General features: G+C 49.1%; 1 protein-coding gene across 5 annotated transcripts in view; it reads right to left on the reverse strand.

Annotated features, from left to right (window-relative positions):
- sbf1 (SET binding factor 1) overlaps nucleotides 1-14,766 on the reverse strand; it is a 55,071-nt gene that overhangs the window by 10,208 nt on the left and 30,097 nt on the right. For 3 of the 5 annotated variants that reach the window (XM_005742605.2, XM_005742608.2, XM_005742607.2), the window contains 20 exons: nucleotides 14,394-14,423; nucleotides 13,087-13,192; nucleotides 12,551-12,683; nucleotides 12,353-12,461; nucleotides 10,693-10,806; nucleotides 7,462-7,539; nucleotides 7,170-7,283; nucleotides 6,156-6,284; nucleotides 4,414-4,512; nucleotides 4,114-4,321; nucleotides 3,764-3,876; nucleotides 3,513-3,662; nucleotides 3,046-3,114; nucleotides 2,789-2,950; nucleotides 2,428-2,693; nucleotides 1,917-2,089; nucleotides 1,755-1,828; nucleotides 823-1,015; nucleotides 625-752; nucleotides 363-538 (listed from right to left, as the gene is read on the reverse strand). In XM_005742605.2, coding sequence (XP_005742662.1) covers nucleotides 363-538; nucleotides 625-752; nucleotides 823-1,015; nucleotides 1,755-1,828; nucleotides 1,917-2,089; nucleotides 2,428-2,693; nucleotides 2,789-2,950; nucleotides 3,046-3,114; nucleotides 3,513-3,662; nucleotides 3,764-3,876; nucleotides 4,114-4,321; nucleotides 4,414-4,512; nucleotides 6,156-6,284; nucleotides 7,170-7,283; nucleotides 7,462-7,539; nucleotides 10,693-10,806; nucleotides 12,353-12,461; nucleotides 12,551-12,683; nucleotides 13,087-13,192; nucleotides 14,394-14,423 — 2,624 coding nt within the window. The remainder of the gene's footprint in view (nucleotides 1-362; nucleotides 539-624; nucleotides 753-822; nucleotides 1,016-1,754; nucleotides 1,829-1,916; nucleotides 2,090-2,427; nucleotides 2,694-2,788; nucleotides 2,951-3,045; nucleotides 3,115-3,512; nucleotides 3,663-3,763; nucleotides 3,877-4,113; nucleotides 4,322-4,413; nucleotides 4,513-6,155; nucleotides 6,285-7,169; nucleotides 7,284-7,461; nucleotides 7,540-10,692; nucleotides 10,807-12,352; nucleotides 12,462-12,550; nucleotides 12,684-13,086; nucleotides 13,193-14,393; nucleotides 14,424-14,766) is intronic. The other 2 variants (XM_005742609.2, XM_005742606.2) reach the window with 1 other exon arrangement.

Raw genomic sequence — 14,766 nt, forward strand, 5'->3', positions numbered from 1 at the left:
TGTCTGTGTCTGTGTCTGTGCGTCTGTGTGTGTGTCTTTAATAAGGAGCTTGTGCCCACAGACCAGCAGAGACAGAAAGCTTTCTAAACCCTGTGTGGACTGTGATGTCAGGGTGGGCGGGGCTGAGGGGGCGTTCCTGGTGCAAATGGAACGCATCAACTGTATCCGAGGTCCTGCATGAACATTCAGGAGCTCGAGGTAAACCTGAACGTCTCAGCAGAGCGCAGCAGCACTGACGCTCCTGATGTTACAGCTGTGTCACCTGCTGGCCCACCCACAGGAAGTGACGGGTCAGTGACCTAACACGACTGATGGCGCTCTCCTTCTATTCACAGCGTCAGCTTCAGTCCCTCCACACTTACTTGAGCGACTGGTTCTTGTCCTTCGTCTTGTGCTCCACCACCATTTTGCCACTCTGACCCACAGTGAAGGCGAAGGTGCCCTGCACATGCTGAGGGTAACGCAGTTTGTGCAAATGCTTCCTGAAAACTTCCGCCAGATCAGACGCCACCTCCTCATCAAAGGCAATCTTCATAAGCTACACAGAGACAGAGACAACACGAGGTCAGAGCGCCAGCTTCTAGTTTGGCTGAGAGCTGATCGGCGTGATTCTGAGGAAGGTACCTGGAAGGTGCAGGACCGCAGCTGGAGCCCCTCCTGGACAAACTGGTCCATCGTTAACGAGACCGATATCCTCTTCTCCTTTGTCAGGGAGGCGACGGGGAAGGAGCGAGTGACTGCCTGCTCTCCAACTGCAGGAGGACACCGCGGTCAGCGACAGAACAGGACAATCGACAGAGCTGCAGCCAAAATTCCTCTTACCCAGTGGATCGGTGGGCGTGCCCTTGAAGATGAGCCGGTACGTGGTAAGGAAGATGGCGCCCTCCGCTGGCAGTAGAGGCGGACCTCCCATTAGCCCCGTGGCCTCCTCGCGCCCATCGGGGATTAGGTGAACACGCATGCCTTCCATCACCAGCTCCTCGCCAGGCAACAGAGTCGGCCTCAGCAGCTTGGGCTGAAAGACAGAGAGCGACAGAGATGACCCCGTGCTACGACATCACAGCCAAACATGGCCGACAGACATCTAAAACTACATGCGGCTATCTTAGTCACAGGAACACTTTGTTAAAGAACCACTGCAACCGTTGCATGCTTTCACACCCGTGCTGAGGGCAACCTGCACCAGTGCATGAGCCCACAGAGAAACATGTCACAATGTGCAGCGATGGTCTCAGTGGGCCGACTGCTGAAGATGAACAAGAGCAAATAAGAAGCTGGCTTTTTCCTCTAGACCCTTACATCACTTCCTGTCCTCCGGCGAGGCCTGGGAGGTTTCTAAAGAGCGGAAATCAATTACAGCTTTGGTAGCGTGTCGCCATAACAGCCTGAGCCACAAGTTCAGCTGTTATTCGCCTGACCCTGCATGCTGCGAGAGCAGGGCAGAGATGGAGGGCGCCCTTCCTGGAGCAAGCTCACATACAGCCGCCCATCATGAACAGCACCCTTCAGATGGAAGGCACGCAGCTCTGAAGGCCCTGGGAGAGCCGCTCCGGCCTCAGATAGCAGACTGCACACCCCACATGCACGGCTCCGGCCTGCTGCGAGTCACACGCTTCTGTCTGCAGCTGACAGACGTACCTGCCGTGGCGCTTTGAGCCTGAGCTGAAGGGATTGGTGAAGAGGGGAGTGGGCGGGGCTGGTTGGGGTTCTGCATGGCCTTTGTCCAGTGGGATGTAAAAACATGAATTGGTTACCTTTTGGATGGGAGGCAGTCTCTTACTCTCCCTGTGGACTGCTTCCAACGTCTCGATGTGCATTTGAACGATATCTGCAGAGTGAGAGTGCAGAGACAGCGTGAGGCTCGAGTGCTTCATGCGTGTGGCTGACACGAGGCAGACGCGGCGATTCGTCCATACCTGGTATCATGGCGTGGAGAGCTTTGAGGTGCTCATTGGTCACGCCGCTCTCGTTGCACACTTTATCGACAAAGCGGTTAATGAAGCGCACCACAGAGTTGGCCACGTCTGAGCTCTCTGCGTCTTCGAAGCCGCTCTCCGTGTCGTAGCTTTCCGCCATGCTGCCTGCAATGCTGCAACACAAACACACGCTCTGAGCACGGACGAAGCCCCAGCTGATCGAACAACTCGATGTAAACAATAACGCCACACTCATGGGCGATGCGCGTGCTGGTCACAGAATAAAAGGAACGGTCTCTGTTTTAAAGACAGATGTTGGGATTTCACAATAAAAGCCTGTCTTACTAAACACAAAGTGAATGTGACAAAAACAGACATCAGCCGCTTTGAGTGTGACAGTGTTTGATGACACTAAGACATGCTTAGCTGGATTGTGTGAAGATAAAAACATGTTTCTAAAGAGTTGTTTGTACTGTGGGCGCGCCCTCTGTGGGCAGACGGGCGCTCCTACCTGTTTGTGACGTAGCTGTTGCTGACGCTCTCCACGTCTCCGAGGCCGGAGCTCCGCAGCAGCCGGTTCTTGCTGGTGTCCAGCGGGAGCAGCAGGTAGCTCATCCTGTTGGCGTAGTGGATGGCCTGGCTGAATACCGTGCTCTCCTCCTTCTGCACGCGCTCCATCTGCATTTCTTTGCTGAGCGTCGGCCACAGCCGGCTCTGCTCTGACGCCAGCTCCAGGGCGCCGATTTCCCTTCTGTTGCCCGAGGCGACGTGCTGTTCCTGAGAACACATCGGGATGGACAAAGCTCCGTCAGTTAGACGGTGAACTTTTAATCACGTGTGCGGAGCATGGGACACGCGGGCGCTCTGCTCACCGAGTTGTTGTGCTGCCCTCCGTCCTCCGTCTCCAGGTACAGGTGTCGGATGTGGTTCTGCACGTCGCTGTAGAACATGGCCTCCCAGAACTGCATGTTGGTCCACACCATGTGCTCCTGCACACAGCTGTAGGCAAACTGGGTGACGCCTGCTCCCAGTTTCTGTCAGACAGAACACAGACGTCCAATCACAGGCTCAGTAACACCTCAAGCTGTACAGTGTGGGCGAACTCTCATTTTAGGAAGGCTGCACTCACTCTGCAGAAGGCTGTGACCAGGGGAAGAAGCGCCGCCGCGATCCCGTGTTCATCCATGTGTGAACAGTCCTGAACAGAAAGAGCAGGAAAGCACTGAGCTCCAAAACAACGAAGCACAGACGTGTGTGAGGCTTCACGCTTGACCTGCAAAGACTTCTATGATCAGCCTGTATACACCTCCAACAGAAGAAACGGCTCGTGTTTCAGAGCATCTGCTCTGGCAACAGCCAGGTCGGCGAGCTGCAGCTGTGGAAACCTGACGAGTGAACAACAGTAACACAGCTGTTACTCTCACTCTGACGAGGCTGAATCCAATCTAGAGGAAGTCAAAGCTGCCACCTGATGTCAGTATGGGTCACACTCTGAACACTTCCCATAATGCCGTTCAGCGGCTTGTTTTGTGACGCCCACAGGCACGTCCTCGTGGTGTGCTTCGACACTATCAGGCCCCTTGTGTGCCGGCTCACCTGTAAGGTGCAGTTCATCATGCGCACAATGTAGTCAAACTGCTGGTCATCCAGCACAGCTCGGTTCTGCAGGACATGTTGATTGAGCTCCTGAGTCAAACACACGCGAGCTGCCCGACCCTTCAACGCCCGCAGCACCGCTGGCATCAGCTGCACAGACGACGTGACAAACGACCACGATCAACACACAAAAACAGCCTGCAGACCCAACAAAGTTTGTGAGTGCGTCACAGACACACACGCGTCTTTACCTTCTTGGCCTCCAGCATTTTGTTCTCAAAAATGTACGTGATGCAGTTCCTGACCACCTCCAGCCTGCGAGCGCTGTTCGCCATCACGTTGCCGTTCCTGTCCACGATATCTCCTGTGGAGCAAAGGGCGTCAGACTCGCCACAGCACAGAAGCTACGCCTCCTACGCACGCACTGTCAGACTGTATGAGGTTAACACAGGAAGTTTAAGATGCACATAAGCAGGGTCAGCGCCAACTCAGAGCGGGTGTTGGCCACCTTCAGTTAACCTCGCGTTACAGTTTCACCACACTGAGGCTTCGGCCGATATGAGTTTGCAGTCGGGTCACGTGCATGCTAAGAACAGCTCACCCAGCGGCGGCCCAGATGGCACCATGCTCTTGAGCTCCGGCTTGACGGCGGGAGGTGCGGTCTTGAGCTTGGCAGCAGCGTGATCGATGAACAGCTGCACCGCTACGTCGTCCAGCAAGGGGAACGGCGCCCGATTCTGTGCGTTGTTCTGACTGTTTTCTGATGGTCGCTGGATTTTGTGCATGGCCACAGCAGGGTAGGGATTCTCCTGAGAAAACAGAAAGACGGCGATCGTTGAAGGAAGAACGGAGGAATGGCGACAAACAGAAACCGTAAGAAAGTTCAATCGATGAAACGCACATTTTTGAAGAGCTGCTCTGCAACCTCCTTGGCATGGTTCATGACTTTGTGCGGACAGGCCTCCTCTTGTCGTATCCGCTCCACCTGGTTTGCTACCAGCTGTAGAAAGAGGACAGCAGTGATGTTAGTAGCTTTCTTCCATATCTGAGCCACACTGTGCTCAGTGACCAACGATCGTGTCTAGGGCTGCTCAATTAATCGAATTTTACGCTCCGTGTTGTGTAACTATTGTTAAATCCCTGTAGAACCTGAACCGTGTAAGCTAGCGCAATGATTTTTTTTGCATATGAAACCGGAGGAGTTGTACTTACATCTGATGCCATCAGCTTGTCCTCGGTCACGGTTTCCTTCCACATATAGCTTTGCAAAAACTGCATAAAAAGCTCTTGCAGGAACAAAAACATAATATTCCAGAAACACGCTTTGCTGATCCGATCAGCTGTTCGTAACACTTCCCACAGTGAAACAGACGTCAGCGCGAACGATCGCATGTCCGCCATTTCCTGTCCGAAACTGGAAGTGACGTCATTTTCGCGGAAAATGTAGTTTTTTACTTGTAGGCCTTAAAAGCCTATACTGGTGTTTTTATAAGTCATGTTTGACTTTATGCTTTTCTGAATAGTTGCTGGGATGCTTAGAACTCAAACTTCACTGCTGGAAATAGTTTATTTTGATGCACCTGCTGTTTTCTTTGCAAATTTGCATCATAGGATTGTTTTTCGTTTTTCCTGCAGTATATAAAAATTGCTGTATCTCCAAAATCAGTAAAAATATAATATAAGCTCTGGTGGACTTGGTTCTATGGTAGGTCGTAAGGGTTAAATAAATATCGTCAAATAATCGAGATCTCAATTTCAGTGAAAATAATCGTGATTATCATTTTTGCCATAATCGAGCAGCCCTAATCGTGTCATCGGTGCACCAGGTTGGAACGTGTTCAGTTACGTCAGTAAAGGTTTGTGTGACAGCTGTTCATGGTAAATGCACTGATTCTTATACAGCGCGTCTCTACTCTCCCGGAGTGCTCAAAGCCCTCTATACAACATTCACACCCACTCATACAAGCACTTCCTTCTATACTTAAGTGCAATCTAAGCATTCACACTCCGCTGGACGCATCAGAGGGCAGCGGGGGGTTAGTTTCTTGCCCGAGGATACTTGGCAGACTGGGGAAGCCAAGCATCGAACCACCAACCTTCCAGTCAGTAGCTGATCTGCTCTACCGCCTGAGCCACACTTGTTGACTAGTCACGATTACGTCGACTATCAAAATAGCCGATGCGTCGTTTGAAGCTTTGTAAGATCCTGAAATTTAAGAGTGTAGTAACAGACTGAAACAGAAGGTGGTAGCACTGCATGTACAAGCTGGAAGAAGCAGAAGAAGAAGAAGCAGAAGAAGAAGAAGAAGCAGATCTGAAGGATTGGTCGGTGTATCCTTCGTGGCCCACCATGTCCCAGAATTTTGTCTGAGCACCGTCAGTAATGTAAACATGTTTAACAACAACATTGTTATTGGGGGGAAATCCTTTCAAATCGACCTATCAGCTGCCTCCACACAGGTAAGTCCTGGGCGCCACATGCTGCACGGCCTCCTGGCTGATTGCTTCTTCCCAGAGGAGACTCAAACATGTGCTGACATGTCAGCTTAACATGTTTTTCCACTCGTAGCTGTCATGAACTACTGTGCTCTGCGATCGCACAAACAGGAGCGAACGGGTAGATGTTTGTGTTGAAAGACTCACGTCATCAAACAGGTCGGTGGCTCTGTAGGGGGGACCTCTCTCCGACACAAAGCCGGCGAACGCCATGCCATCTAACACCTTGGTGAGGAAGTCGTCCTCTGACAGCGCCCTCTGGCCCAGGAAGGCAGCCTGTGGAAAAACGTTAGCAGCAATCCCATCAAGACTCTTTGACCACACAATGACCTGGAAAAGCTCATCCACGCCTTTGTAACGTCAAGACTAGATTATTGTAATTCACTTTATTGTGGTCTCCACTCTTCCCTTCTACATAGATTACAGACAGTCCAGAATGCCGCTGCACGCAGTCTAACTAAAACTAAGAAGTTTGCTCACATCACTCCCGTCCTCGCTGATCTGCACTGGTTGCCTGTGAAATTTCGTATTCAATTAAAAATTCTGTTGCTTACTTTTAAAATGACTAATAACACAGGACCAAGCTATCTTAAGGAACTCTTAAACTCATATGCTCCTGCGAGGGCTTTAAGATCCTCCTCAGTTATTGTTGGTTCAGCCCAGATCTCGTTTGAAGTCTAGAGGTGATCGAGCGTTTGCTCTAGCTGCACCTGAGCTGTGGAACAATCTCCCGATTGGCACCCGGGCGTCTGATTCTATTCAATCTTTTAAATCACGGCTTAAAACATATCTGTTTGAACTTGCTGTTTCTACCAGTTAAATCCTGGCCTTGTTTGCAGTGAGTTATTCTATTAGTTTTTCTGTTTGTCTTGCGTTGTCTATGTTCTCTATCACTGTGTTTGATGGTACAGCTTTACTTTGCTATAGCTATGTGCTATAGTTTACTCTTATTAGTGGTTTCTACCTGTGAACATAATTCCACACTTATATGACTCTGATGTTATAGTGTTAATTGTTTTATTCTTTTATGTAAAGCACTTTGGCATGCCCTTGGCTTTTAAATGTGCTCTATAAATAAAGATTGTTGTTGTTGTTGTTGTTGTTCTTTGTTTCCTTGGATGCACATTAACAGCGGTGTGCTGTGCCAGGACATTCCTGTACCTTATGGAAGCGAATCACAGGCTCTGGGTGAATGCGGATGATATGTAAACACCAGCGATAGCCCTGGAAGAGCCGAGCGAACAGCCACAGAAAGACCGCTCGGATCTCCTTGTCCTGAAACGCACACAGTAAAGACGACTGTCACACAGAGGAACTGAAAGAGTCTGGAAGCCTGAAGCTGCCAGAGTTTATGACCTCCACCACCTCTTATGCCATCGATATAAGACAAAAACACTAATGCTGGTGTTGTGTAATTACAGCGTATAGATCACTACATGAGTTTACTCCTTGCCTGGATTTTGAGAGCAGAGGGTTGCGTGGACTGTGGGGGGAATGCATGATCGGCAACTTCCAGCTCCGGATCCAAAACCTGCAGGAACAGAAAACAAAGTCCATCACTGCTGACCACAAGTCTCTGCTGCTGATTCCTGCTGATACGGACAACAGCACAAACTCACCGTTTTCAGAGTGATGGAGCTCTGAGCTTGTATTCACTAGACTACGTGGTTAAAGCACATTTACTACACAGGTGCAAAGTTTCCTGTCAGATGTGAACAACATCTGGGAAAGCTCAGAAGAAGAGTAAGTCAGTGGCACAGTGTGCAGACACACATCATCCTTGGTTACAGCTTTTAGGCTCAGAACAAATTCATCTGGCTAAGTGTAAGGACAGCTGAGCAGCTAAGCCCTGGTTTAGGGTTGCTATCCAACCGCCTCCAGCATCAGCGTGGTTCCTGGAGCAGCAGCACACTGAGGGACAACTGAACAGACGAGCCCCAGATCAGCTTCACACGCAGGGCTGTCAGTGTGGCAGATATCTGCTGTGCCTGGACTTTGTGTGTCAGAGTTGGATCTGTTTTCATCGCTCTGCCAGCTGAGGCCTATAACCCAGTGAACTATCAGAGCAGCGTTAGCACCACAGCAGTCTCAGGGTTAAGAGTCATGAAGCACACAGAACGGCGCAGTGACAAAAACAAAACTTTCAAAATAAATTATTTTTCTATTAAATCGATCCATTCCTTTGAGCCCTGACGTCTTTGGTATGTGGCCTAAGTCAGCAGGGCCAAGTTCAGTGTCTCTCTGGAGGGCACAGAGCTGTCGAATGATGCTGCTGCAATAACATCTGTGGCTCATCGATGTAGACTGAGACAGTGAGCACATAAGACCAAACTAAACCCAACACGACATTCACTCAGTCAGATACAACAGGGTCTCTAAAATAATGCACAACACAGTTGCTAAACGCAGAGACAAAACGTGCAGCACACGGGGGTGCAGCAGGGGTGCAGCGGAGGCCGCACGATGTTCAAATAGTCAGTCAGCTCGACAAGAGTCACCGCTGAGGAGGGAACGTGATCCAATCAGAACACAGTCTGCTCAGGCAAGAGAGGGTTCAGTTCATACAGCCCCAAATCACAGCAACATCCACCTCAACGTACTGCATGCTGTAAAGACTCCACAATAATGCAGAGAAAACCCACCAATCAGACCACGCCCTCTGAGCTAGCACTTGGCAACAGTGGGAAGGAAAAACTCTCTTTAACAGGAAGAAACCTCCAGCTGAAGCAGGCGGCTCAGGTGAGGTTTGGACTTAAGGATCAGATACAGATAACTGCTCGTTTATGTACGAGGCATTCCTGTTTATCCAAGTCTGAGGTACGTCCCACAATCAGGGGAATTTACGATGAATCCAGCTGCAACATGCAACCACAACTAAGAGTTTGGATCATGGCAGTGCAGCACAGTGCAGGCTAAAAACACTCTTCAGGACACACAAGCGTTCTGTAGCTCTTCATCTTAGCTGACGTTTTCTAAAGCAGCACACGGTCTAACAGGTTACTCCACAACACACCTACCAGCGCTGCACTTGTGCATCTCAGTATTAGCATCCTTACGGCAGTGTAAGCTCTCAGCACTGAAACAGACAACGATTAAAATCGTTCGGCACTCCTCTCTCACGTTACTGTTGATGAGTGTCTAAAAGGAAACAGTACTGCGAGTGTCCGTGGGAAGAGCCTGACAAGTTCAAATACCAGGCTGCATGTCTGCGCTGAAAATGCAAAGCACCCTCCTCCAAATAAACACCCTCGACCCTTCGTCTCCGTGCACACAGAAGCTCTCCTGTGGTTTGTGACAAGCTCAGTCGTTTACTCCAAGAGACATTATCTAAAAGGCAGAACAGAGTTTATCTGGCAGACATGCGAGTGTTTAGTTTGACTTGTCATCACTCGATAAAAGAAAACTACTGTTGATCTAAATGTTTCGACAGGATGAAACTCTAACTGGGGAAACACAAGATCGTTTTCCAGAAATGGAACATGTGGAACAAATCAGGTTCCAGTTATGTTGATGTGACGAGTGCTGCACAGGGACAGCAGCAGCAGCTCAGGCCTCCGTGATATCTGCACATCTGTGTTTCACTCTCAGCTTCACTGTCAACGAGTTACAAAGTTTGTCCATGTTTCATGTGCAGGAAAAGAACAAAGCATGAAAAGCAAAGGGCTGTGAGTATTATATGACCGCTGTATAACTGTATCAGACGGCACGTGAGCAACACTTTGTGTTTACATATTATTTCTCACTACACTTTACTCATGGCTGAGACTGTAAAATGACTGCATATCCAGTAAACTGCTCATAAACTGGGTATCACTTCCTGCAGCTCAAACCGACTGACTCACAGCTGATATGGTTACGAGCATGAACAGCTTGGCTGTATCATCTCCATTGTTATGAGATTTGCACAAAGCAAACAGAGCTGACAAAGGAAGCAGGAAGAAAAATCGATGTATTGGGCCTTTATCAATAATAAGGAAGCTGGAGGCATTTATAAAAAGTGTTTCTCAGAAAGGGCAGGTGCTGCAGTGCTGGAAGGAGGTGAAGAACAGCTTGATAAGAACACAAGAACAGTGTTTGGTTGGTGAGCGCGCTGCATCCAAGCAGCGGGGCTTAAAAAGGGGAAATCCTATCAGTGACCATTCAAATGTAGTAATAAGCAAAGGCCTGCAGCGCTGTGCCTCAGTACAAACCGACCTGTGGTTGTGCATTTATCAGATAACTCAGCACTAAGGCTGCATTTCCACAGTTAAGGTGACGACACACTCGGCACTTCTTAAATGTATCTGACGTTTTTGGCAGGTATAAAAAATTCATACTTGGAAATGATCTCCACCCAGTCAAGCCCAACAAGAACACACTGCTGTGCAGTATTTCAGACGTGATTAATGATTAAGTCCCGCCTTAAATGCTTTCAATGCATCCCTGCTTGTATTTACATGTTTTTACTTCAATAACAGAGACGACTGCTTGGAGTCTATCAGGGCTTTTTACACAGGGACTGGAGCACTGGACAAAACCGCTTATTCCTTTCAGCTGAAGTCAATACTAAGAAAGAGAAGCACTTCCTGAACATGTTACTGGCACCTAATCCCATAAAGAGCACTGGGAAGTCTGGTGGTAGAAACCACCCACGTGATGCTACTGAGACTTCCCAGTAATCGTGTGCATAAGCTGCAGCTCTTACCATGGAGAGGGCCGTCTGGGTCTGCTGGAGCAGAGGTTCAGGCAGCAGGGAGATGTGGACGCACTCGGGGATGGTAACTGTGCCTCCATCCAGGTCGGCAATGATCACGTCCAGCTGCACACACACACACACACACACAGGATTAACATCTGTGCTTCAGGGAGTGCTGATAAGAAGTGAAACAGGAGCTGATTAGATCAAGTGGAGGACAAACACAGCGGCCTCTGACCCAGTCGATCAAACCACAGAGCGCACAGTCACATATCAGTGACACACAACACTGCTCTTACAGCAATAAAGGTAGAAAACACAGCCCCCTGTAGCTAAAGGCTGTGATGGGGCAGCACGCAGCCACACGTGACGAGTCCCGCTAACACCATCATCAGGCCTCAACCTGGTTTCCTCGATCGTGACACTGAATCTACTACTGTCCTGGACGCTGATGCGTCTCGGCCGAGTTTACAAAGACGACTACGTGACAAAGCGATGCATCTACCAAGGTTAGCAGGTAGCAAACAGCTGGATGGCAGCAGCTTAAAGACGGATCCGCAGGTCAGTAGGAGCTCACACGGACTCACAGCTTTTCTTATTGACGTGCATTTCACAGAGAAAGCTGTCCCTGTGTGACTGTGTGAAACTTTGTCCTCTAAACACTACGATATCACACATCTACCCCAGCCTGCAGCAGCTGTGTGTAGAGTGCACTGTGCAGGGATGTGTGATTGTTTCAGTGCTGATACAGCGCCGGGTTGGCACAGATGGCTGTGTGTCGCTAACCTGCTCTCGTGTTCATTTCCCTTCCACAGCTGTTTGATACTGTCGTACACAAAATGTTTACAGCGGCGAACGCAGCTCACAAACCTCCTTTAGACACGCGTGTCGTGGCGAGCAGTCATCACTGACACAGACACGTGACGTCCGCCTTAAAAACAAAAGCTTTCTGGTGTCAGCGCTGAAGCTCCACAGCTGTGATCAGACGTTTACACTCATCGAACGTTTACTCTGGTCCCTCTCCACTCAGCATTAAACTAGTTCCCACTAGTGTCTGTGGTGCCTTGTGTGAAAGCCTGCAGTGGCCAACAGCATGTGGTTCAGGTGGAACTCACTAAGAGACGCTGTGTGGAGCCACACGTGTGCACACATTTCTTGCTTTATCAAGTAATAAAACACTGTTCAATAACTTCACCTACAGAAATCATTAAAAGGCCCAAATCACAAGGACAGCAGCTTTAGCCAAACCCAAGCAAGCGTTCGTTCATCGTCCCCTCAAAGACAGCTCCGTCTTTTTAGAACACGCGCTTCCTGTCCCCGGACAGCGCTCCCTGCCGACACACTTCCAAATACTGCTGATGTCACTTTAATCATATATAAGCTCACAAAACATCAACACGTTAAAGGATATCCAAGTACATTTTTTAAATAACATGCTCGACTATTCCAATGCTCAAGATAAGCCCCGCCTCCCTCTGTACAGCTGGTGGTTGTTAAAGGAAAGCTCCGTCAGGTCGATGACACACGACAACACTCCTGTCTGGTTCTTTCCTCAGCAAAGCTTTAAGACACAGCCTTACCATTGCTGACACTGCTCTTTGCTGTCGCACTGATGAAAACTACCTCATGTGGCCTCATATTCACTAAGCTGCAAACAGTGAGGACCCACCAGCTCTTGAGTCTCAGAGCGGAAGAAGGAATTGACACCAATGATGAAGGGCGTGGGGGTGCTCAGGACCTCGAGGAGTTTTCCAGGTAGGATGGGAATGTAAGTGAAGCTGAGAAAACACAACAAGAAGAGACTTTACACACGTCCTGCTCTCAGCAGTGTCTACACTGTGGCTTCATCAACAGGAGTGGGACATACCTGTATTTGAGAGGAAACATGATGGCCAGCAGCGCCCGGCAGGCGTCCGTTAGTCTCTGGTAGCTGCTGGACAGGAACAGGATTTTATGCTCCGTCAGGGCGGCGCAGAACAGACAGAGAACATTGGCGATACCTGAGGGAGGACAGAGGACGTGTCATCCACCTCACCTGCTGCATGCACGCACAGAAATATTGGTGATTTGAAGTTTCATCATATTTGATAGGGTCTTTTAAACTGCAGAATCAACCTGCATTTATTCTTTGAACACTAAAAGTGTAAAACTGTAAGCAAACTATCCTCTGATTGGCTGGCTCTCAGAAACAGAAGGTCTGAGCAGCAGGTCGTGGCCACAGCCATGTGTGAGATGCATATGGAGATATCCATGTTCTTCATGCAGAGCAAAGAGGATAAAAAGGTCTAGAGGTCTGGAGAGTTTGTGTTTAACACTGACAGAAAATGAAGCCACGGGTCTTCCCCGGCCTGTAGCAGACACATAACGAAGTAACAGAGCAGTAATTTTCATATGTGCTCGTACCGAGCTGTCTGAAGAGCTGGGCCACACTGCTGCCACTGACAGGAAGAGACTCGTTGATCGGAGTCTGGATGACTTGCCGGTCGCCAGCACCTAATGTTATAGTCCGCTAAACATAAGAGAGGAGAGAAAAGAAGGATTTGAAAGCGGGTGTGAAAACGGCAGATTAATGGTGGTGGTCAGAGTCGGGGTTTGGCGGCGTGGTTTAATCACAACTGTGTATGTCCACAGAGCGGAGTGATTCAGAGACAGAGATGGAGAATCCCAGAAGCTTAGCAGCTACGTGGCAAATTAAACACAAGCCATTCCAGCTGATCGGGATGTGAATGGGGCCGGGCGGGACTCCAAGCCAACGACCTTACTGAAAGCACCAGCAGCACCACCCTATCAAACAGGTCCCAGAAACACAGCAGGTGTCATGCGCGACTTTTCCACTGCAGCCTAACGTGTGGAAAGCAGCTGAATTCATGAAGATTGAACTGAACTCTGTTTAAACAGAGAAATCATTGATGATGCCAATTATCATCTTACAATTATTTCCTTTGTTACCGACCACAAAACTAACTTTGTAGAACTGAAGCTGTGCTGTACACAGCAGATGGGCCAATACATTTGGGTCTGTGTTTGCTGGAATAACAAGCAGAGTGAAAACTGATGACTCAGTACTGTAGCACTACAGACAGACACACTGATGACTGCAGCACAAAGGCTTCGTGGGCTCATTACAGATCCACTTCCACCTTTGGCTGACCGGCCGTGGAGCACCAGCTGGGGGAAGGTGCAGCATTATCTCATGCTCTGGGCAGCAGCCACAGATGAGCTGTTAGTAGTTCAATACTGTGATCCAACATCTGATCATCGCGCCGGCTGTGGTCTGAAGACGTGTGAGGTTTGACAGTAAGGATGCGCCCACACGTGCTTCTTAATGCACCGAGGACAGAATGTATTTGTGGCAGGAGGCCACTGGTTTCAGCAGGGCCTTAGAAACCCATTCCAAACTGGATGCTGTGGTGTCACAGCTGAGCCAATCACAGCCCTCCTCAGAGCCACTGCTGTCAACTGGGAAAAAACCAACCAGTCAATGGTCTGGTCATTTTGGTTACATGGAAATAAAATGACAAGAAACTAATCACTGTATGCGAAATAATCAGTTGTTGGTCACATATTGAGTCTATATCAAAGCTTTTGATTGGTCCTTCTGTCACAGGACGTGTGCATGGACTGCCTGAAGGAAACGGGTGGAGAAAAGGAAGCAGAGTCAATGGAAAGCTGATTGGTAGCGAGGGGAGAACAAAGTCAGGCTGGCGTACCAAACTCTCCTCTCTCTGCTCCTGGCCCGGCTACACAAGCACCCAGCAGAGACGCACAAACACACACCAACAGGATAAGACAGGTTAGCAACAACGAGCGAAGGCACAAAGTGCCCAAACTTAACATCATGACAGTATCAGCACAGCAAAACAACAAAGAGGCACAAACAACACACTGAAGGATGACACACGTGTGTGCAAAGAAAGTGCATTACTGAGCAGGAGCAGCAACGGATGACTCATAACTTAAAATACACACAGCAGTGACACAACACGCTCATTTGTTTTACAGCTAACAGTAACCAGAGCAACGGGGGAGGGGGCAGATTACATTAATTTTACTCAGGCTTAACACACACACACACACACACAC

The sequence above is a fragment of the Pundamilia nyererei genome, unplaced genomic scaffold (genome assembly GCF_000239375.1).
Source record: "Pundamilia nyererei isolate P.nyererei 1_Seehausen unplaced genomic scaffold, PunNye1.0 scaffold00122, whole genome shotgun sequence".
In the NCBI taxonomy this organism is placed as follows: domain Eukaryota; kingdom Metazoa; phylum Chordata; class Actinopteri; order Cichliformes; family Cichlidae; genus Pundamilia; species Pundamilia nyererei.